Genomic DNA, 24,253 nt, shown 5'->3' with positions numbered 1-24,253 from the left:
GATATTTCTCCAGCTTTTCGTGTTCTTTTTTCAAGATGTTGCTATCGCTTGGGATTGCTACATCTATCACTACTGCTGTCTTATGATGTTTATCCAACACCACTATGTGAGGTTGGTTGGCCATCACCAGTTTGTCTGTCTGGATCTGGAAGTCCCACAGGATTTTGGCTCGGTTTTTCTCGACCACCTTTGGAGGTGTCGCCCACCTTGACTCCGTGGTCTCCAGTCTGTACTCGGCACAGATGTTCCTTTACACTATGCCTGCTACCTAGTTATGTCGTTCCATATATGCCTTGCCTGCCAGCATCTTACACCCTGCTGTGTTGTACTGGACTGTCTCAAGGGCCTCTTTGCATAGCCTGCACCTGGGGTCCTGTCTGGTGTGATAGACCCCTGCCTCTGTTGATCTTGTGTTTAGGGTCTGTTCTTGTGCTGCCATGATCAGTGCCTCCGTGCTGTCCTTCAGTCCGGCCTTTTCCAGCCACTGGTATGTTTTCTCCATGTCAGCTACCACCTCAATTTGTCGGTGGTACATACCATGCAGGGGCTTGTCCTTCCATGATATCTCCTCAGGGTCCTCCTCCTTACTAAGCTCCTGTTGCCTGAGGTATTCACCGAGCAGGTCATCACTGGGGGCAATTTTCATGATGTACTCATGGAGGGATGTAGTTTCCTTCTGGATAGTGGCTCTGATGCTCACTAGTCCTCGGCCTCCCTCTTTCCGCTTTGTGTAGAGCCTCAGGATGCTGGACTTAGGGTGAAACCCTCCGTGCATTGTAAGGAGCTTCCTGTCTTGATGTCGGTAGCTTGCATCTCTTTCAGCGGCCAGGATACGATGCCGGCAGGGTATCTGATTACTGGTAGGGCGTGGCTGTTAATGGCCTGGATCTTATTCTTGCCATTCAGCTGACTCTTGAGGACCTGCCTCACCCTCTTTAAGTATTTGGTTGTGGCAGACCTCCTAGTTGCTTCCTCATGGTTTCCATTTGCCTGTGGGATCCCCAGGTATTTGTAGCTGTCCTGCACATCTGTTATGTTGCCTTCAGGTACTGTAGTTCAGCCCCTTCAGTTGAGGTCATCTTCCCTCTTCTGGATACCATTCGCCCACACTTATCTAGTCCGAATGACATGTCATTGCTGTATATTCTCGTGATGTGAATCGGAGTCGATATCACGCTCGTTCTTGGCATACTGCTTGATATCTTCCATGTAGAGGAGGTGACTGATGGTTGTTCCACTTTGGAACCAGTACCCGAAACCACTCTTGGTGATGATCTGGCTGAAGGGGTTTTGGCCTATGCAGAACAGCAGGGGTGACAGAGAATCTCCTTGGTAGATACCGCATTTGATCCTCACATGTGCAACTGGCTTTGAGTTGGCTTATAGAGTTGTCTTCCACAGCCCCATTGAGTTCTGGAGGAAGGTCCTTAGTGTCCTGTTGATGTTATTCAGCTTCAAGCATTCCAGTATTCATGTGTGTGGCATTGAGTCATAGGCTTTCTTGTTGTCGATCCAGGCAGTGCACAGGTTGGTGCTCCTGGCCTTGCAGTCTCTGGCGACTGCCCTGTCCACCAGTAGCTGGTGCTTGGCTCCCCTGGTGTTATTGCCAATCCCCTTCTGTGCCCTGTGCATGCATTGCTTTATGTGCCTGCTCATTTTAGCTGTGATGATGCCTGATAGGAGCTTCCATGTGGTGCTGAGGCAGGTGATAGGCCGGTAGTTGGATGGTACTGTTCCCTTCTGGGGGTCCTTCATGATGAGGACTGTCCGACCTTGGGTTAGCCACTCTGGGTGGGTCCCCAACTTCAACAACTGGTTCAGTAGTCCTGCTAGGCGTTTAGTTTAGTTTAGTTTAGTTTAGTTTAGTTTAGTTTAGTTTAGTTTAGTTTAGTTTAGTTTATTCACACATCGTATCATGGTACACACAAGAACATGGTCATATATACAAGCAGTTCATCTGACAAGATGCATGAAAGGGACACTCCGAATAAGCTATTTAAAGCTTTTAGTAGGGGCCCAGTCAAAAAACACATACATACACACATCCATACACATACATACAATTAATTATGGGAAATTTCAAAATTCTGATTACATCGGATTTGACATGTGATACCTTCGGAATGTTATTCAAAGACAGCATATTAAGCATACATTGCAAGGAGATGAGTTTTCAGTTTTTTCTTAAAAATAGAGATGGAGTGTGACATTTTAAGTGTTTCGTCCAGTTCATTCCAGATCTGTGGTCCTCTGCACACAATGCCAAAGCTTGTAGACTTTAGCCTTCTGTTTTTTCCTGTGATGTGATTTTTTCTTCTGGTAGTATATGTGTGCTGAGGAGTAATAGATTGGGATGAGATCACTTAATTTATGGTTTAGTTTATGGATGACCTGATACATTGTGCAAGCATTTTGAAAGTAGTTGTGGTCTTTCAGCTTCAGAAGGTGGTGATGGTGAAATATTAATTTAACCCGGACCATGTTATGGCACGTATGACTTTTTTTCTGCAGTGTTTCAAGCTTTTTTAGATAGGTTTGAAATGTGTTGCACCATATGATATTACAATATTGTAGATGTGGTTCAAATAAAGATTTATACAGGGTGAGAAGTGCAGATAGTGGGATATAATGTTGCAGTTTAAAAAACAGAGCGGCATATTTCAACAGTTTATTTGTGAGCTCATCGATGTTTTTTAAAATTAAGGTACTCATCAATATGGATCCCCAGGAATTTTGTAGAGCAGACTCTTTTAATGGTTTCTCCATTTATGTTTAAACAAATTTGTTTGATGGGCTGTTTTTTATAGGAGCGAAATTCAATGTAATTTGTTTTATTGATATTTAGAGAGAGTTTATTACATTTGAACCATGTATCTATTTTCTTTAGTTCACTATTAATGATTTGCTCAAGTGCAGAGGAGGCGTTCATGGAGTGCAGTAGGCTTCTTAAGCCAATAGGCATGAATCTTGTTGGGCCCTGGAGCTGTCCAGTTCTTCATTTTGGACAGTCTTGTCTGAATGTCTGCTGTTGTGATGACTACTGGGTCTTGTTCTGGTATGTTAAGATGTTCTGACTGCAGGTCTGCCAGCCATTGGGCGTAAGTGTTGTGAGACGCCTCTTTTTCCCAGATACTCTTCCAGTATCGTTCAGTCTCAGCCCTGGGTGGATCTGCTGTGGTCTTGCTACCCTGCCACTGAGAGTAGACCTTAGCTGGATTATTGGAGAACTTAGTGTTTATTCTCCTGGCCTCAACTTCTCCTGTGTACCTCTTTAGGCGGCTAGCTTAGCAGTCTCCAGTGCCACAGCTGTGGACAGCTTGCTATATTTCGTGGGCAGTTCCTTCTTAGGTTTCATGCCTTTGCTCAGCTCTGTTAGGAGGCTAACTTCTCTCCGTGTTGCCGTGATTTTTGCCTTTAGCCTTCGTTTCCATGGAGGCTCCTTCCGGTTACTGGCGCTGTTTATCTTTTAGCCAAGTGACTCTAGGATGACTGATGCTGCTGCATATATCAGCTGATTGGTCTCAGTGATGTTTACAGTGGGGGTGTTCAGCAGTGCTGTATTTACATCCTCGAGTAGAGATTCTGACTGGTACTTCTGGTACTTTGTTCGTTAGCCTTGGCAGGCAGGAGGTAGTTGAGTTCCCCCAGGACTTCATGATCTTCTGTCTCAGGTCCGCTGCGCTCTCATTCTCTTCCGCTGCTCTTGGCGCTTAGTACCCAATCTCGATGTTGGGGGGATCTTGGTTAGTGTGGATGTGGGATTTAGAAGTAACCATTCTTCCCACATTCTCTGCATGTACCCCCTTTCGCAGGGGTTGCTGCTGTAGTAGCACTCCATTAACACCCTGTTCGCCGTCCTACGTCTTGTGTCTTGTTCCAGTAGCCCACTTGACATCAGATTGTCCTGGTCCCGCAATACCTGTGTTGTGTGTGCGTCATCGTCATGCACGCACAGTGCATAATTATTTGTTTTGCTACTTCTGCGCATTCGGGTCAGTTTGCTCAGCGCATGTCGGACTGCGAATTCGTGCACATGCGTAATACTTGAATGGGCACAATGGACAAAGGCAGTCTGAACGGGCACGCCAAATAAACAGACATGACAAAAAATCGGAATTTTGCATTAAGACCTGCAGTATGAACCTAGCCTAATTCTGTTCCAAGTGTGAATTTCACTTTTTGAAACCTACAAGAATTTTGACTTGGATTGATGACACTTTTCATTTAAAAAAAAAAAAAAAAAAGATATTCACACGGTTTTGTTTTGTTTTGTTTTGTTTCTAAGGTGATCCAAAAGGATGTTGAAGACTGTGAAGCCCACATCATAGCTCTTGAAACTCTAATATCATCCTGTCAAAACAACCAAACTCAGTTTGAAAAGCTGTATGCTGACTGGAAACATCTTCACAAGACAATTGGGGTTGGTAGAAGTACTAATTTTTTTCATACTTAAGATAACTGTTGTAATCACACGATTTAATGAATTATTTTCCTCGAAATGGAATCATTAGCTGATATCTGCCAACGCATAGATGGTGCTAGGTCATGAAACCTTTTAACCAACATTGCTTAAGTGTGTAAAATCTTTTAACCACACATTTGTGTTGTTAGTCACGCATGTTTATTAGCTCAACCTTTAGCCACACGTTTAGTGCTACAGAGTTCTTTGCAGTGCAGCAGACAGAAAAGCCACTTCCCATAATTATCTCCACAGAAACAGCTGTACCACAATCTCAAAGGTGGCATCCTCCTCCTTTTAAAAAGAAAGAAGCAACGCAGAGATCCGAAATGCCTTGTCAGAAAATAGAAATTTAGGTTTTCCCCTAGGATTTTTGAAGTTGTGGTGGTGGTGGGCTTGCCTGGCTCTGCCAGACTTTTCTCCCTGTATTTTTCAAACACTGAGAGAAATAGTCTGGGAACCATCCCATTAACAGCCTTTTCGAGCAGGTACAAAATCAATTGACAAATCAGATTCCTTTATTTGCGTGACGTGCTCTTAACGAGCAACGTCACTCTTGCGCGTCGGAAGTCGTCTCCACAACAAAGCTGAACAGGAGAGCCGAGAATATGTTCCAATCCACGGTAAAATCAGTTTTAAATTACCAAAAAGACATCGACACGAGTCATTGACAACAGTCTGTCCCGCGCTAGCCATGTTGAATAAACTCCGCTCTCCTCGTACGTTTACTGCCGCGCGCAAGTCCCTCATCCTGCCCTCGTCGCTTTAATAACGTGACGTCTGCCCTGCCCGTCGCTGATTGGTCCACTCCGCTGTCTGTTTGCTGTGGCTTGCTCCGCCCTGGAAATTGTATCCGCGGGAATGGTGGCCAGACTCAATAGCTGGAACAGCGGTGAGTCTGGTGTACCAGGCTAGTGGTGGGCTGCATCGGAGTCAGACAACGTGCCGCGGGGAAATTGTTTCATATCATGACAAATAAGAATTTTTTAAAAAACATTTATTTTTCCAAGAAGTACCAAAACAAATATCTATTTGAAAAGTTTGCATTCTGGCTGTACTTGATTTTCCTGGATTTAAAAAAAACCAAAAAAACAATTTGATGGCTCTTTTATAAGCGAAATCCGCTATGGGAGGTCACATTTATAGTCAATGTGTCAAAGAATCCAGGGTACCCGCCGGTTATTAAAAGTATTAAAAAAGCATTGAATTTTGTTTTCCATTATTAAAGGTATTAAAAGTATTAAATTAGCTGTTGTAAGTCTGGAATTTTTCACAGTGGTCTTAATTTTCAAGAACATCTCAGTGCAACCTAAATTATATCCGTGACGAAGTTTAAAAATTTTTTTTAAAATCCATAACGAAGGTGACGCATAGAATTTTTACTATGCACTGCACTACAAATCGAAATGCAACTCGTGCTTGCCAAACCACCACAACCGGTAAAACGTAGAATCCATCCACCTCTACATCGGGAATGCGTCCCTTTGTCGGGGGAACGAAAACCCTGCAGGTAGAAGTATTGTGGATTCTGAACACCAAAACAGACCACCATTCATATACTTCAAATGAGTCCATTGGTGATCTGTTTCGGATATTACGTCATTTTTGGTCGGCATCGGCTGTCACAATGTTGGTCATATTGCGTTTTGTTCCAGAGGGAGCGTTCCCGATGTCTTAACTGTCTTTTGTAACGAATTTTCAGTTGGCAGAAAAAAAAAACGCAAATTTTCTTAATGTGTAAATAGTCTACATATTTTTATGACCATTATAAATGCATTTACACAATGAAATAATGCTGGAAAAGTTTGTTAACCATAATGTTGGTCAAATCGTGTTTTTTTTTCTCCGGAGGGAGCATTCCCGACTTCGTAACTGCAGCCAATTTAAGCAAATCAAGACTTTAAGATAGAGGTAAAATCGGGCCTAAAAAGTCCAGCCCGACCCGAACATTTGTGACGATGTCTGCATAAAAGCCTGTCTTTTATAACGAATTCTCAGTTGGCAGAAAAAAAACGCACATTTTCTTAATGTTTAAATAGACTACATATTTTTATGATCATTATAAATTTATTTACACAACAAAATAACGCTGGAAAAGTTTGTAAAATATGAATAAACAGATGCGGTTTTGCGGACTCGCAGAGGGGAAGATTAAAAGTGCGTATAGACACGCTCTGGCTCTGCAATGACCATACAGTGCCTTCTTTTTTTTTTATCCAAATTATTTATTTTACAACAAGTATTCCTTAGTTTATCATTCATACATCGTTAATATATAGTTATTTCAAAAAGTTAGCGAGAAAGAACCCTGGCCCGGCCCAACGTAATAATTGAAATTTTAATTTTGGTCATGTTTTCAGTTTAATTTAGCTGTTTCCAGCATGCTATGTTTATAATTGCGATGTTTGTTTACCGCTTTTCCTCTTACTGCGTAGAGGGAGGAAGTTACATCAGCCGCCGCTATGATATTTAAGTCATCAGCCATCTGCCGTGACCCGGGAATTTAACGCCTGCTTTCATGCACACTGCTTCCCGTGTCGACTGACATGGGAAGCAGTTTTCACACACAACTGCTGCACGGTTAAGTCCCGCGATATTCCCGTTGTTTTGGAGTATGTGATAGGGGCTCAAGTTACATCCAGATACTTTAGGTTTCAGTTTATGGGTCATGCGAAGGCAGTGGACCTGCTTAAACATTTCAGTTTGCCTTTCGAGTGAATGTGAATTTCGCCGTTTCAACTCAAGAGTTAGCCATGTTCACTGGGGTCTTGGCAGTTGCACTAGCGGCTAGCCTGTTACAGAAGATGGCTGGTCTGAGTCCTGTCCTTCTCCTCTTTTTTTCCATAATTATTGTGTGCGTGTGTGTGTAAAAAATTCTGACAGACTTTATAATGTTACTTTAAATGTGTTTTAATTGTATCTTCAATATTCTTCAATACACTTCTTCTTCATGCAAGAATCACATCTAGCCAAATCCGAAGAGAAATATCTTAAACACTCAAATTTTAACTTGATGTATTCAGCCAGCTATAACAGCAGACAAAGAGGAGTATCAATATTAATAAATAAAAGAATCTCATACACATTAAATAGTGCAATTGCAGACCCGGAAGGTAGATTCATAATAGTACAAGCTACCATAAGTAATAAACTGTTCACATTAGTGAACATATATGCCCCAAACAACGAGGATACACAGTTCTTCCACAATATCTTTGGTAAACTGAGTGACATGTCAGTGAACTCAACAATTATTATAGGAGGGGACTTTAACACTACACTTGATCCAAGTATAGATAGCTCCAATTATAAACTCACTAAACAGTCACAAACTGCAAGAACCATTAGGAAATATATGGACGATTTTGGCTTAAGTGAATCAAATCAAAATCAATTATAATGCCCTTATCAACAAACTCATGGAATCCTGCAAATCAAAATCACAATATTCCAATAGGAAATATAAAGTATCTTGGAATCAACATTTCACCAAAACTTACAGAATTAACTAAACTAAACCATACACCCCTCCTAGCAAAAATATGTGAAGATTTGACACACTGGAATAATCTACCCATCCCACTTTTGGGCCGGATAGCAACAGTCAAAATGAAAGTATTACCACAAATAAACTATTTGTTCTCAATGATCCCCTTTAAACCCACTCAAAAATGGTTTCAAGACCTAGACTCAGCCGTCACAAAATTCTACTTTAAAAACAAGAAAAGCAGAATTAGCCTTGCCAAATTGCAAAGAAATAAACCAGAGGGGGGTCTAGAGGCCCCTAATTTCCAACACTATTATATAGCAAATCAAATACGATATCTTATTAGGTGGTTATACCTTAACACTGAACAACAGTCATGGCTAGAATTAGAGCAAACAGACTGCAACCAAATACAATTGGCAAACCTCCCCTTTATTAGTTCTAGTATTAAGCACCACAGCTGCTTCAAAAACCCAATGATAGCATGTACCTTGAAAGCCTGGTGGAGAGGTATGGAAATTACGCAATCACAACAAGCCCCGTGTAAATTCTCACCAATCTGGCACAACCCAGACTTTGGAGTTAATAAAATTCCTATTTATTTCAGCACATGGGATGATACGGGAATAAACCAGTTACAGCATTTGTTTAAAGATAATACATTCATGTCATATGAAAAAATATTACAAGATTTCCAGATCAAAGGGGTCAATTTCCTTCAATACAATAAAATCAGGGCAGCCATCAGAAGCAAATTTCCATCACTAACGGGTACGTTAGACCCACCACCTTTCGTAAATAAAATAATAAATATACATCCTAAACAAAAAAAAATACTTTCAAAAGTATATAAAGCCCTCTCATGTAACAACTCTACTTGCCTACCAATCGAAAAATGGAATAACGAACTTTCGGTAACATTAGATAATAACTATTGGTCCAACATCTGTAAAAATGCATTTATAATGACAAATAATAAGAACCTTCAGCTTATACAGTTCAAAATACTGCACAGATGGCATATTACTCAATCTAAAATGCACAAAATGGGGTTCTCCCAATCCGATAAATGTACAAGCTGCAACAAAGATACTTCAGATACATACTTTCATGCTCTTTGGCAATGTAAACCAATACAAGATTTTTTGGGCACAGGTAACGAAGAAACTCTCTTTCCTATTGAACTGCAGGATTCCATTGTCTCCAACTCTTTGTCTGCTTGGCGATCTGAATACAGTGAATATCTCTATCCATCAAACCCGTCCACTACTAGCAAGTCTAACGATAGCCAAAAAAACAATATTGTTGAATTGGAAAAACAAACAAAACATTAGCATTAACCAATGGCTAAATCTAATCATTGAATATATAACATTAGAGAAAATATCTGCCAAACAGACAAATAAAATGGACAAATACGAACAACAGTGGGAAACGGTCGCAAGAATGATGAACATAGAATAAGGATTCTCTCTCACCTGCGAAGGAATGCCACAAAAATAATAGAAATGTATACATAAATGGATGTATGCGGGGTGTCCAGGGAAGTTGTATGCATCCTTCTGCAGCTGGAAACTGGACATGTTTAAATCCGAACTGTTTTACACACTCCCAACAGCATGTAATAAATAATTTTTCTTCCTTCACAGTTTAGTCGGTCAATGGGCTTATTTTACAAGGATACTCATAGACAATTTGGTTTCCAGCTACTGGGGATCATATGCAACTTTTTTTTTGGAACACCCTATATATTACTTATCAGACTTGGAACAATTAAGGAACTATGCGTAAATAATACACTTCACTGGTCCTTGGCATACATCTAATGGTGTTTGATAAACCTCTTCTTCTATCAGCTTTACAGGTGGAGTTTGTTGGCGTCCTGCCCTGGGCCGTCCCGCCGCCGGTCTTGGCCCCCGGGATTTTCGGCCGGGGCTTGTCTGGTTGCGTCTGGCTGTGCGGGGGGTCCCGTCGGGCGCGCGCTGGTGTCGTGGGTGGGTGCGGGGGCCGCGCGGGTGCTGGTCCGGGGCCGCGGCCCTCCCCCGGCCGGCCGGGGTGGGATGGAGTTGGGGTGGGGGCCGGGGGGTGTATGCGGCAGCCATGGTTCCCTCCCAGGTCCGCCCGGCCGGAGCCGCGTCTCCCTGTACCGGGTGCCGGGGAGGTGCCCTCTGGTGCCATACCGCGGGCCCCTCTTGGCCCGGGGGTGGGTTGTGCGCTTCCCTCCCCTTGGTCTGTTTCCGGCCCTGTCCGCCTCCCTAGGCCGCGGCGGCCGCGGCTGCCCCCCGGCCGGTGGGGTCGTTGGCGGGGCCTCTTGGGGCCCGCGGGGCCTAGGGTGAGGCTTGCTGTCCCTTGCCGGTGGGGTGAACGCCCCCTGGTCGCCGGCGCTTGGTGTGGCGCCTGCTCGGGGTGCGGGGTGGGTGCTCGGTGGGTGGGAGGGGGGTGGGCGGTCGCGGAGGCGCCGTGGGTGGTCTGGGGCGGGGATTGATCGGGGCCCTGACGCTTCTTCCGCCCTGGGGCCGGTGGTTCTGGTGGACGGGGCCACGCCCGCGGGAGCCTGCCTCTTAACTCACGCACTTCTCACTTCGGCACTGTAAATATTTTTCACCCTGGCACTTACATGCTCATACATTTCTCCGGGGAGAGTTGGGACGGGGCTTTACAGTCCCAGCCCGACTCCCCCCTGTTTTTAATGCACCACACACCAAGGCTGTGGGATGGTTGGGACCTGTTGGGGGGGGGGGGGGGGGGGGCTCACGGCTGCCTCCTCACCACAGGCCCCGCCATCCCTGCACCTTTTTTAAATGCACCACACACATCATACTCCACAGGAGAGCTCCGGCAAAGGGCGGTGGGACGGGCGGCTGGACAGAAACTCCATGCTGCGGTCCCACTGCCCCAAGCCAAGCTCTCCTATTTTAATGCATACATTGCACTACCCTCCCCTCACACCCCCATCACGGTGCTGGGTGATGGCTGCCAGTCGGGAACCTGGCAGCCACAGTAATAGGGTGGTAGGTGGGTCCCACACTTTTTCTATATGGCGTGGCTCCCGGGGTGTGGCCTCCCCTCTGCCTCGGCTGCCGGCCGCGGGAGTGGGTTGGGGGGTCCGGTCTCCGATCTTGCATCGCCCCGTGGCAGTCCCTGGGCGTTCTCCTGCCTCCGCCTTCCCCTCTCTTCTCTGGCTGGGCATCCACCCTGCGCTCCGTCGCGGGTCGCTGGCTGGGCGCCGGTGTATCAGCGGGGTGTCGCCTGCACCGGCGGGGGACCCTGCCTTGCCTGGGGCTTGGTGGGCCGCTGGGGGTCCCGTGGCGTGCCGTGCCGGTTGGGGGGCTGTGGCTGTGGCCCGGGTGGGCGGGCGGGGGTGGGTGTAGGCGTGGGGTTGGTGATGCGTCCCCTCCTGCCATCCCTGAAGGCCGGTTGATGGGCGCGCGGGTGGCCCGGGGGACCACCCTGGGTCCCGGGGGGGGGGCGGTGGCTCCTTTGCTGGGCGGCGGGAGGAGGGATGGGCTGCGCAATGGACCCCCCGCCCGCCCTCCCCGGGCTGGCTGGGTGGGGGCCGTGGCCCTGGGTTGGCGCCCGCGCGGTCTCTCCGCCCGTCTGCGTGGCTGTCGCGCGCCCGGTGGGGCTTGCGTGCTGCTGGATGTGGTAGGGCATGCTCGGGTTGGGGGTTCCGGTGCCGGGATTGGCGATGCGGCGGCGTAGGGTTGGTCGCCAACGGGCTTACACTCATAAGAGATTCACACGATTACTGGGTTCTAGATCACAGAACTGATTTGTGTACACTCTACCCCTTTCAATCACTTAGCTTATAGTCTTATAGACACCCCCACCCCCATTCTCCTCTTTCACTGGCCAATTGGCCCCCACATGGTGTACACCGGAAATACATCTCGCTGACGATAGCACCAGCATATTAGTAACTAGTTTAGATGTTCAATGTACAGTGATACCTCAGCTCACGAACATAATTGGTTCCCAGAAAGTGTGCGTGAGGCGAAAAGTTCGTCTTCCGAACATTTATTTCCCATAAGAAACCATTAAAATGAGAATAATCCGTTCCCAGGTCCCCATAAAACATAATTTTCTACTAAATAAGCCTTAAAACTACACAAAAATATACCTTATTTTATGTATAATAAGTGTGCTATTGTATTATAATTAAAGAAATAAACTGTACTGTATAATAAAGTTGTTTTATTTACCTTTGCGATGGTATGGGAGTGGGAGGAGTGGGAGGAGGAGGGAGGGAGTTACTGTTTGGAAGGAGAGTGTTACCGGCAAAGTGCGCAGTTAGCGTAGACTCCACTGCTGTGCCCACCACATGCTTTTGGTTGTTAATAAAAGCCATCCGACGCCTCTGGGTGTTTGTATGCACGCCGCCTCCTTTCTGGAGAGGAAATCGGGCGAACCGAAGACAACTGACGACAACGAGCCAACGTGACTCGCCGGTCCACTTCTCACGACGGTGGGAAGCTGAAAGCACCGCCAATTACCAGTCGAGGGCGAATTGGTAACACGAGTCACCTTCCATAAGGACTGTATGTAACTCTTTTTCGGTCCCATAATAGCAAAAGTACACTCAATATGGTCCAAAATGTCTATCAAACACAAACCACGTCCGCACTCAACGAAAGGGAGGGGACGAACTGGGACGCCGTGAGCGTGCGTCAGCTTCTCGTGGCGCTGTCCGACCGCGTGGCTTGGTTCGTCCGCCGAAAACTAGTTCGCCAGCAGAGACTATATGCTCGCGAATTTAATGTTCTTGAGGCGAAAAGTTCGTGAGCTTAAGCGTTCGTGAGCCGAGGTATCACTGTATTTCTTGTTGTTGTTTGTGTATGTGTTTCTTTTCTTTCTTCTCTTGTATTTCTTTTCTTCTGTCCCCCCATAATCCCTTCCTGTTCGCTGCTTTGTCATAATAAAAAGGTATTTTGAATGATCACAATGGGAGTATGTCAGACTCTCCATGTGAAACATTAAAACTGTTCAGAATCCGGGCACTTAGACTTCCATTCTCTGTTTCAAACAGCTGAACAGGACAGGTTTAAAAAAAAAAAAAACAATTATTATTATTATTATTATTATTATTATATCTTCAATATATGTGTATTCTTTTGTCAAACACGCTTAGTAATTGAGGTTAAATTTGATGTTCAGTGCTTTATTTATTTAATATGATTCTATATGATCTAAATAATGGGTGCGAGAAAAGTATTAATTTTCAGTTGAAATGGCATTAAATAAGGTCTCAAAAGTCTTGAATTTAGATTTATCAATCCTGGGGGGACCCTGGATCAGGGAAATGAAGACACACAAGCATCTCTTACTTAGTGTGCACAGTTTACCAAATGTTTTACCCCGTTCATTGCAGAGAAATCTTTCACAGTTCACTGTTGAGATGGGCACTATCAACGCAAAGGAAGACAGTTATCTCAATTAATGGTACAGTCCTGCCATTCCTCAGTCTGTGATGCCATCTTTGATGTCATATTGACCTGGTCCATATTCTGAAACACATTCAATGGATTAGCCATTAGACTGCACTGTTTCAATCCCATTTTTTCCACAGTTTATGTTACTCTATTTAATTTAAATTAAAACTGAAGCGTAGTAGTCAGGCGCAACCTTACAACAGGAGAACCGATGTGATTTTCGAAATAAAGCATGTCAAGGAAAATTTGTATTTGACATGCTATTTCAGACGGACTTATGGCAAATAGTGCATAAATAATGAGCTGTATACACTAATCAAAAAAATTAAAGGGAACACTAATAAAACATGTTGTAGATCTGAATGAATGAAATAATTTTATTAAATACTTTGTTTTTCCATGGTTAAATGTGCTGACAACAGGCACACAAAAATTATCCATGAAAATCAAATTTATCAACCCATGGAGGTCAGGATTTGGAGTTCTCCTCAAAATTAAAGTGGATAAATACACTTTAGGCTGGTCCAACTTTTATCTAATACCCTTGTGGCCTCCGCATAGCTGTATGACATCCCTACAACTTTTGTTGTCAGCACATTATACTATGGAAAGAACAAAGTATTTCATAAAAATATTTCATTCATTCATATCTACCTTGTTACTTTAGTGTTCCCTTTATTTTTTGAGCAGTGTATAGTCATTTAGACGTCATGTGAAGTTATGCAAATTATACTGTACGTATATTAGAATGTGTCTTTTAAAAAAAAAAAAATCTCATTTGCAAGGCATGGCGGCTTTTATTTTGGTATGGCAGTGCACCACAAACTTTTATATGTAGGGAAAAGCCTAAAATTAATGAAAATATCTCAATAAAAATCCTTGTTTTACGATCAAGGGACTATTCACTGTTCTGGATTCTTTGACTTTTTAAAAAAATTTCTTTTGTGCTGCTATCGTTTTTGAGATATTAAGTTCGAGTAATGACGTAAATCGCAGCACCTCTGTCGCGGCTGACGAAGCATACTAACTCTCGCAATAACAGAGGGGTGTCCCAACAGCTAGTGCAAACATAGCACAAACAAATAGCACCCCTTCGGGTACATTTTGCAGTAAATGGGGGGGCTTTGAGATATTAATTTCGAGTGATGATGGGACTTGCAGCCCAAGCGGTCCATTGTTATTACCTCAAAAATGAAGAAATTTCAGCACAAACGAATGACATCCCGTTTCTATAAATTTGCATCTGATAGGGGGCCAACTTACTTAACGGAGGTATCTTCAAAGGTGATACAAGTAGAGGTTTTGTTTTTGTTTCCAGGTAAAGCTTCAAGAAAGTGAGGAGCGTATTGCAGATCATTCAAATTTTCATGACCGTCTCCTAAACCTGCAAAAATGGTTGATGATCATGAAGCAGAAGCTGGAGTCCTTCAAGAGCCCAAAAGGAGAGTGGAGCATTGAAAGTCGTGAGCATGAGGCACAGGTCTGACTTCAGTGTTTTTTTTTTTTCATGTATCACCACTCCTTGAAGCAGTCATTGATTTTACTTTCTCGATTCTTTTTTCTATGTACATACTGTATGTAAATCTCATCATCCAAAATATGAATCTTTAGTAATTCAATGTAATTATTTATGCCGTAGAATTTGTGCCACAGTGTGCTTAATGGGTGCAGCATGTTTATGTTGTTGTAACCGCTGTGTGATTCCAAGAACACTATCTTTGATAATGTAAGGAAAAGTTGTAACGACGACTTTCCAAAAGGTTGACAATTTAATTCAAGTCGAGAATGCCGTATTTTTCGGACTATAAGTCTCACCTGAGTATAAGTCGCACCAGCCATAAAATGCCCAACGAAGAGGAAAAAAACCCATATATTCGCACCGGAGTATAAGTCGCATTTTTGGGGGAAATTTATGTGATAAAATCCAACACATAGAACAGATATGTCATCTTGAAAGGCAATTCAAAATTAAAACACAATAGAGAACCACATAATTAATACTAAAGAATATGTGTACAGTATGAAAATATACTGTGTTATATGATGCATGAACAACGAAATGCAAACGTGGCCAGTACGTTAGCGAAAAATAGCTTTTAAGGTTATTCAGATAACTACTAGTATAGCATAAAGATCATGCTAACAAGTTCACCATACCATCAGTTTCACTCCGAAACACCAAAATAACATGTGAAATTATATAATAATGTGTTAATAGTTCCACACATAAGTCGCTCCAGAGTATAAGTTGCACCCCCAGCCAAACTATGGAGAGAAAAAAAAAAAAAACTGCGACGAAAAGTATAGTAGTTAAAAATAAAAAGAACAACAAAAACTGTCAGGCAAACAGAGGGACAAAACCGGGCCCAAGGTCCCATTCTAACAGCTTGCCCCAAGGCGTCCAGAGAAGTGACGACGTCTGTGCCGTGAGGCGGGGCGTCGGATTGGATTGGATGGGCTGTCCGGGCTTTGACTAGCGGTGTCATCAGTCTTATGACACGTAAGAGTTTGTGGTCATTGTTGTCGGGGGGCACTGATTATCTTCTGTCAGCCGAAAGGTGGCTCACTTGGTGCGCGACATCAGCTTAGCACGTTCCATCCGACCATTAGCATATGGCGAGGGTAAGATGTGGTTCATCAACTGTCAGCATACTGGCCTGTTCTTATCAGTTACTCATTTCTTGCATACAGGGCTCTTTCGGTTGCCCACACAAACATTCTCTTTCATGCACTCATATTTTAGATGAATTTTATAGTTGATGACACTTTGGTTTAATATCTTTAATTATTCACTAAAACAATTGAAGCAGGCATGTCTATCCATTAGCATGTTAGCAAAAATACCATTCCTTCATTGAAAATACCATGTACAGTACAGTACAGTGCAGTACATAATCATCATCTTCATCGACGATCACTCAAAGTCAAGTATGATGGTCCTCCTGGTGGGGTCAATTTGAGGGTCCCCAGGTGGCTGAAAAGTCCAATTCTGGAACCACGGAATTACAGTATGTGCAGTGCAGTCTAGGCATGGGTGTGTGTTGCTGGGGGTGGAATTGAGTGTGGCCTCGTGGGTGGTAGTTTTCCCTCTCCTTATTGTGCTGTCTTTTGACTCTCAGCCCGGCGGAGATTCAGTTTGTGGAGTCTGGCTCCCTTATATAGACTTTCTCTCCATGCAGACCTATTTTAGGCAAGGTCTTCCCAGCAAGCACTGTTGATATTGAACTGCTTGAGGCTGATTCTTTGCTTGTCCTTGTAGCACTTTTTCTAACCTCCGGAAGCTCTCTGGCCAGTCAGCAGCTCTGAGTAAAGAACCTGTTTAGGTCAGAGGTGCACGATAATTATCGGTCCGATAGTAATCGGTCCGATAATGGGAATTATGTCGTCATCCCAATAAATCAGCTAACATTATTAACTGGCCCGATAATGTATAATATTTTTAGCACTGTGTCGGTGGATTGGGATGTGTGTGTTTGTTTCCGCTCCTGTTTTGCCGGTAATGCAAAGTTTTGTTACTGTTGTAGAGGCTGTATTTTTCCATCACTAAGTGATAAACCTTACAATGGCAATTAGCAAATGATTGCATTTTACATTGTGTTTACAAGTTCTTGAGAGGCCTTTTGGTTATTGATAGGCTTGCTGTCCTACAATTGCCAGGTTAAGAAAGTTTTATGGACCAAGACCACAAAAGTCTCCTCTCCTTTTGCACCAAATGTTTTATCTGCTGACAAAGCACAATACCTGTTGGGTTTATGTTGGTTTTAGTTCATTACTCGTTGTTCAGGGGAATACATCATCAATGATATAGACTGATTGATTGTGATTGACTCAAATTATATTTATTTGAAAAAATAAATATGGGCCCTTTATTTGAAGTCAAAACTGTTCTTGTCTTTGTTTTGTTCATTATAATAATGTTTGTCATCATGAAAATTTTGGTTAGGTCAAAGGCAAATCTATGCTGAATCCACCACTAGTATTTTTGACCTACAGGTGTTCAAAAACTGAGGTGAATATACATTTTAAAATTATAGATATGTTATCGGTTATCGTATCGGTATCGGCCTTGAGGAGCAGGAAGTTATCGGTTTCAATACATGGATATCGTGCACCCCTAGTTTAGGTAGACGTGTGTCTGGCATTCGGACAACATGGTCTGTCCATCTAAGTTGATGTTTGATGACAGTGGTGCCAATGCTGTCAATGTTTGCCTCCTCAAGCACACTGACGTTTGTGCGCTTCTGGTTCAAAGTGATGTACAAGATTTTACGCAAGCACCTTTGGTGGTAGGACTCTAGAACTTTTATGTGCCATCTGTAGGTGGTCCATGTCTCTACGCCATATAGAAGTGTAGGCAGGATAACTCCCTTGTAGACAAGGATTTTTGTCCTTGCCGACAGGTCTGGGTTTTCAAAGACCCTTCTTAGGAGCTTTGCAAAGGCTCCACCAGCACAATAGGTTCGACGGTGCACCTCAGAGTCGATGTCTGCGCACGAGAAGATGTGACGGCCCAGGCAGGTAAACTGGTGCACATTTTCAGGGACAGTGTTGTCGATCTTTATTGTTGGCAGGGTTATGAAGGAGTCTGGTTGAGGCTGATAGAGCGCCTTGGTCTTTTTCACATTTATGGTTAATCCTAGGAGCTTGTTTGCTCTAACAAAGCGTCAAGTATGATCTGAAGATCTTTCTCTTTGTGGGCGATGATGGCATTGTCATCTGCATATTGCAGTTCCCTGATATGCATATATATCGTATGGAACCCCAAAAGGATCAAAATTAGATAAAACAACATAAAATACCCTTTGATAGATAACAAATTGTGTAATGTAGCCCTTAAATTGTAAAATAATATTATTATGAAAAAGATTTTAAAGATTAAAAGCGTTTTTCAGTGTTTTTTTTTTTTTTTTTAATCTCAGAATGCCTTTTTCCACAATAGCCTTTTTATTTCATGTCGTTTTTCAGCACATTGAGATTTTACGCAGTCATTTTTTTCATAATGTCTTTTTCCACAATGGCCTTCTTATTTCATAATGTCATTTTTCAGCACAATGAAGCATGTGCTGTCGATCGAATACATAAGGCGGAGTCAGTTAAGTGATTGGCTCGATTGTGGATTCTGACTAGCTGCGCTAGCATTTGGTAGCCTCGATGAACTGATAGGTAAACTTCCAGAAAGCATCTAATCAAAAAACACACTACTGCTGAAATTCTCGCTCAGGCTGAGGTAAAAGCCGTTCATTACTATCCAGCCGGTTCACAACTTCTCTGAGTCTGAGAAAGTAACGCTACGAAATGCTAGTGCAACTAGCCAGACTCCGGGATCCATTCAGCCAATCACTTAACTTATTGCTGTTAGTCACTACAAGAGTCCATAAAAAGACAGAACCCAAATGTGTCTGTACTCATTAGAAAACGTTTTTTTTTCTGCATGTTGATGACAGACCTGGCATTGAGCAATTTAGTTTTCTTTTTATTCTTTTTCTTTGTTTTGCATTGACTCTTCCCCAGAGAGCACTTGGAGAGTTTCCAGAAAAGGAGTTTCAGCTACAACAGATGGAGATGCATGGTCATAGGGTTTTGAAAAATACGTCCGAGGAAGGAAGAGTCCACATTGTTGGAGATATGAAGCATCTTCAGGAATCCTGGTTGGCGTTGTACAGCATGAGTCTCAATATTCACAGGTAAAGCAAGATGAATGTACAAGAAAACTTTGTTTGTTAGCAGTTACAGGTTACAGTTACACATTATAAAGGTAGCCGGAAATTTTGCTTTTTCTTTTTTTCCTCCCTAGCCAATTAATGTTTGCATAAAGGGGGATATTGCTTATTTTTCAGGCATATGGCATCATTCTAAAACACATTCAAGTAACAATTTCACCTTGAGTGGATTTGTGAAAACTACATAGTGTATACTTAATTAAAATTAATAGCAAATTGCCTTAGCATCATGGCTGCCTAAAACAGCTGAAAATGGGACTCAAAATTCAATTTGCATAATACCCTTCTTTAAGATTAGTACATCCTGATTTAGTTGCTTTGTTGGGCACTATGTTAGTCAGCTCCACTTGTTATTGTTCACATTAGGGATTTAACATCCATTGTTGACTGGCCATCCTGGAGGGAAGGAACACCCATCCGTAACCCTTCCCAAAGTTTCCTATTTTTCCCTGTTGGGGTTTTTCCTTTCGCTTTTGGGGGTTCAGATCACTGGATATTGTAGTTGTCAACTGTTGGCCTGTGAAGCACTTTGAGATATTTGTTGTGGTTAAGGGCTATATAAATAAAGGTGACTTGACTTGTCTTCCACATCCCTATTGAGTTCTGGATGAAGTCTCTCATAGGTCTGTCTATTCTTACAGTCTCAGGTGACTGTTCTATCCCATCCCGATCAATGACTCGCTCTCTTGCTCTCTCCCCAGTTTTTAAAAATACTTTTTTAGTGAAAGTGAGATGGATTAATGCAGAGGCTATGGTATAGATAATCACAAAGAAAAAATTATAAGGAAACACATTTGTCATTTTATTACATGTAATTTTTTGCTACACCCCTCACAGTTGACTTGGCATTAGTCCACGGTCTACCAGTAGCTCGTGATTGCTAGTTGTTCCCTTCTGATTTTAGCTAAGCAGTTACAAATGCAGGCAGTGAGCTCAAGGTGGGCCGTGGCAAATAATAAATAAGCCTGAATTTAGAGCAGTTTGCCACTTATGGTGTAATACTACAAGGATGTAAGTAAATTAGCTGTATAGAATGTTAAGTAACATACGCGCAATATTTATTTACAATGGTTTTGTAACTTCAAACCTGACTACTTCTGAAAATTGGTCAATTAAAAAGTCAATTTTCCACAATATGCAACTGTGCATTGTAAACGTTATCATTAATTTTTTTTTTTTTTTACCCCCTCTAAGGCTACTGAATGGCTCCATAGACGAGGGACAGTCTGTCACGACCGATATGAGTGTCAGGGAAGTGGACGGTGAATGCACTGTTCATAGTGAAGGCCAATCCATACTACCTGGTATGCAAGATGAACATCCCAAACTATCAGGAAAAGGCATGGGTGGCCACCATTCTCATGCTATAGATGAATATGATTTGTCTACTTGGACCATCCAGAGTAAAGCAGGTCTGCCTCTTGCCAAAGAATCTCCAGAGGATACAAATCCTAAGACTGATATATCAAGAGCGGGTGACAGTTATACCTTGAACACAGCGAAAAGCAGTCTGGTTGTTAGTCCTGAAGAGGGAACAATGAGTCCAGAAGAAGGAGCCATGGCAATAGAGGAGAGCCAAGCTATCGGCAAAGCCATGATTTTCAGAGATGCTTCAGCCAAGCTGCAAGCCATCACATCAACTCAAGACAAAACGGTATATTGTAAAACCTTCCCATTCTAACACATTATATAAGGCACTGTAGTTGATACTGTATATAATATCGTAGCAGACCATAGCATTTCACGGCTCATGAACCACATCCAGTCCAGTAGCATTTTCTGCCCAGGCTTTGGGAGGGAAGCCACAACGAAACATGAGTGTTCTGATTTTGAAATCGGTAATGCCGGAGTGTGTTGGTGGTAAATTTAAGCACAACGTTTCAACAGTGTCTCATAGCGAGAACTTGGGTCCTCATTTTAGCAGCGTTTATATTTCCTAGAAGAATTACGAAAGCTGCAGGCTGGACCTAGTGATGATTTAGGAGTAAATAAAAATAAATAAATAAAGGTGTAACGGTACACACGAGTCACGGTTGGGTATGTACTTCGGTACGGGGTTCACAGTTCAGTATGGGTTCAGAACAACAGAAAAATACAAAAAGGTTTTATCAGAGCGTTTAAAAGTTTTTTTCTATTGGCTAAAACTAAAAAGCAGCTCATCTAAAAGTGCAAAATAAATAGAAAACCTTTTATTGTTTTAACATTTGTTAATTCACAGTATAGGGATTAACTGAGGTAACAGTTAAAGTCAGGTAGCACTCGCCAGCTGGCAACTTTTTTATAAAAAAAATTATACTGCTTTTTTCAATGTTTGATTACACAAAGTTAACTTTAAATCATTACTAGTGAACATCCACTCCCACACAATATATATTTTTATATTTGCGATAATAGAATGTGTAAATAGTGCCAAAGCTCAAAAGCATCTCTTAAAATAGTGCAAAAATAAATGCTTCCTCAGTGTTTCAATGACTTTATCCTTAGGCTAAAGAAAAATTAACATTTTCTGATTTGACAATATAGACAAGTTTCCTAAGGAAAAATCAGGCGGCGCCATCTGTGGCATTTTCTGCTACGGACTTCTGTTTTGGACAGAACAACATGAAGTGCGGTTTAAGTAAACGGTGTAGAGAAAAAGTTTCAACTGCACAATAACACCAGAGGAACCAAAAATGGATTCAGCACGTCATAGATGAGGCTTTGGGATTTTCTGTGCTGTGCGTGAACTCCTGAAAGCACCTATATATGGTTGGAAATGGAAAGTTTTGATGAGCGACCAGCTAGTAGCTAAAAAGTGCCAGTGTGGATCTACCTTGCCATACGCCTTACACTGAAACCAGCAGCAAACAATAAGGGTGTGATTTAAACCTAAAAGATTGTATGTTTGTTCTTATCACTTTGTGGATCGTTCGTGGACAAAATTCTAACAATCTGTGCAGCTTGTGTTAACATGAGGTGTAGATTGATACGCCGGCTACTTGGGTGACCAAAGTGAGGTGAAATTACAAATGCTGACACGGATTTTGTTATTACAAGGAACTACTATAAGGTATTTTTCCTCTGGTTGGATTATAGTTATGGTATTGAGAGCTCATCACACATGTACATAAAAACACAAAATTCATTTTTATTGCAGATATTGATCGCAAAAAACTTTTGAACAACATGGATCATCTGGTTTTACTTAAAACAATTGGTGCATGTGCAAAACAGGTCAATAAATCACAATTTATAAAATTATTAGAAAGAAAGAAAGAAAGGAAGGTGAAGCATGAATTGAGCCTTCCATCACCAAGGTAGAATGCACAGTCTCAAAATATGTCCATCAACATAAGTATTGTGAGCCACATAGAGTTGTATTCCTTTGCCTAACAGCGTTGTCCACCTGTAAACAAATGAACAAAAAACGTTTAACATTCTAATTTATGCATTTGGGGTAAAAAGCCTGTACAGTATATGACTTGTAGTAGATGAGTGTTAATGATGTCTCAGCTGTGATGCAACACACAGAATTGTAGTCAAATTGAACATAAATGTACCTATTACTGCTTTGTGGTGGCATTGCCTTTGTTCCACATCTGCCTTCATAAACGCAAAATTCCCGTATTCATCTATCAGGATACGTTCAAATTTGTTGCTGTGCAGGTAGGTACTGGATGCCTCGGAGCTTTTTAGGTTTCTCATTGAGTTTCCATCCACTGCCATTAAATCCACAAAATATATATCTATAATATATATTATATATAATAATTATATAATATGTACCGTATCTTTCGGACTACAAGTCGCACCTGAGTATAAGTCTCACCAGCAATAAAATGCCCAACGAAGAGAAAAAAACCCATATAAGTCGCACCGGAGAATAAGTCGCATTTTGGGGGGAAATTTACCTGATAAAATCCAACACATAGAACATATATGTCATCTTGAAAGGCAATTTAATATAAAAATACAATAGAGAACAACATGCTGAATAAATGTACAGTGTACAGTGCATGAACAACGAAATGCGAATATACTGTCCTCACCAGGACGCTACGGCTCGGTCCTGGCTATACAGCGAACTCCCAAATGATGATGCTGGACGTCCGTATAATTTGTTGAATCAATTTGGTCCTCGATACCAAACAGGATTGCATCAACGTAAATAAATGATAATTAGGTGCTCTTACAGCAATGACATAAACGATTAGCATGTGTTCGCTAGCATTAGCACATCAATCAAACAACCACACAAATGGCTCCAAGTGTCCGATTGCGGGTGGAAAACACACAACAACGGTATTAGGGCTGTTAAAATTATCGCGTTTACGGGCGTTAATTTTTTTGAATTAATCACGTTAAAATATTTGACGCAATTAACGCATGCACTGAATGAGCCGCTCTCGCATTGCCTCAGACAGATTTCAGTGACGCCGTTTATGGACATTAAGAGTGAAGAGAATGCCATCGGCCGCTTGGGGAAAGCGCAGCGCCGTTCCATACTAATGTTATTCCTTCTAATAGTGGAAGAATTAGTAGTTGTGAGACGTTTATGCTGTTGCTTTGTGCTCCACACATATTTTGGTAAGTTCGCTTTCTTTTAGTGGCAATTATGTGTCTCTTGTTGTATTTTGGGTAAGATATGCACAGAGATACAGTGTATCTGTTATAAAGGCGAGTGGACACAGGCGTTCTTTGGACTGCGCCGTTTATTGGCATAAGCTTCTGCAACTCCTTCACAACAAACAGAAGTATCATTTAGTGAAAGCACAAAAAAAATAATATTGCTATCTCTCAAAAAAAAATAATGTTCACAAAAAGAAAAGCACTTCAGTCTGTAGTAATGAGGCCCTATTCTCACACAGCTAAACAACAATGCAAAGTGAACTGGCATTACTCAGACTTTGGTCACTCAATTTTTATTATTGTTATTTTTATTCTTCTTATTATTATATTAACTCTACTTTTGATTGAAAATTGTACAAATTTTATTAAAACGAAAATATGAAGAGGGGTTTTATTATAAAATTACTATAACTTGTAACTATAACATTTATCTTTTATGAACTACAAGTCTTACTATCCGTGGATCACTTAAACAGAAAGAATGTTAATAATGCCATTTGTGGATTTATTGTTATAATAAACAAATACAGCACTTATGTAAAGTATGTTG

At 42.1% G+C, this 24,253-nt stretch overlaps 1 protein-coding gene across 4 annotated transcripts in view; it reads left to right on the top strand.

Annotated features, from left to right (window-relative positions):
* syne3 (spectrin repeat containing, nuclear envelope family member 3) overlaps positions 1–24,253 on the top strand; it is a 139,044-nt gene that overhangs the window by 95,090 nt on the left and 19,701 nt on the right. For 3 of the 4 annotated variants that reach the window (XR_009067185.1, XM_057859868.1, XM_057859866.1), the window contains exons 11-14: positions 4,286–4,420; positions 14,694–14,855; positions 18,887–19,059; positions 20,290–20,749. Coding sequence is in view for 3 of the 4 variants with exons in the window: in XM_057859868.1 (XP_057715851.1) it covers positions 4,286–4,420; positions 14,694–14,855; positions 18,887–19,059; positions 20,290–20,749 (930 nt within the window). In the remaining variant the exon portion in view is untranslated. The remainder of the gene's footprint in view (positions 1–4,285; positions 4,421–14,693; positions 14,856–18,886; positions 19,060–20,289; positions 20,750–24,253) is intronic. The other variant, XM_057859867.1, reaches the window with a different exon arrangement.

This window comes from Corythoichthys intestinalis, chromosome 15, assembly GCF_030265065.1.
Source record: "Corythoichthys intestinalis isolate RoL2023-P3 chromosome 15, ASM3026506v1, whole genome shotgun sequence".
In the NCBI taxonomy this organism is placed as follows: domain Eukaryota; kingdom Metazoa; phylum Chordata; class Actinopteri; order Syngnathiformes; family Syngnathidae; genus Corythoichthys; species Corythoichthys intestinalis.
This window is presented reverse-complemented; position numbering and strand designations above follow the sequence as displayed.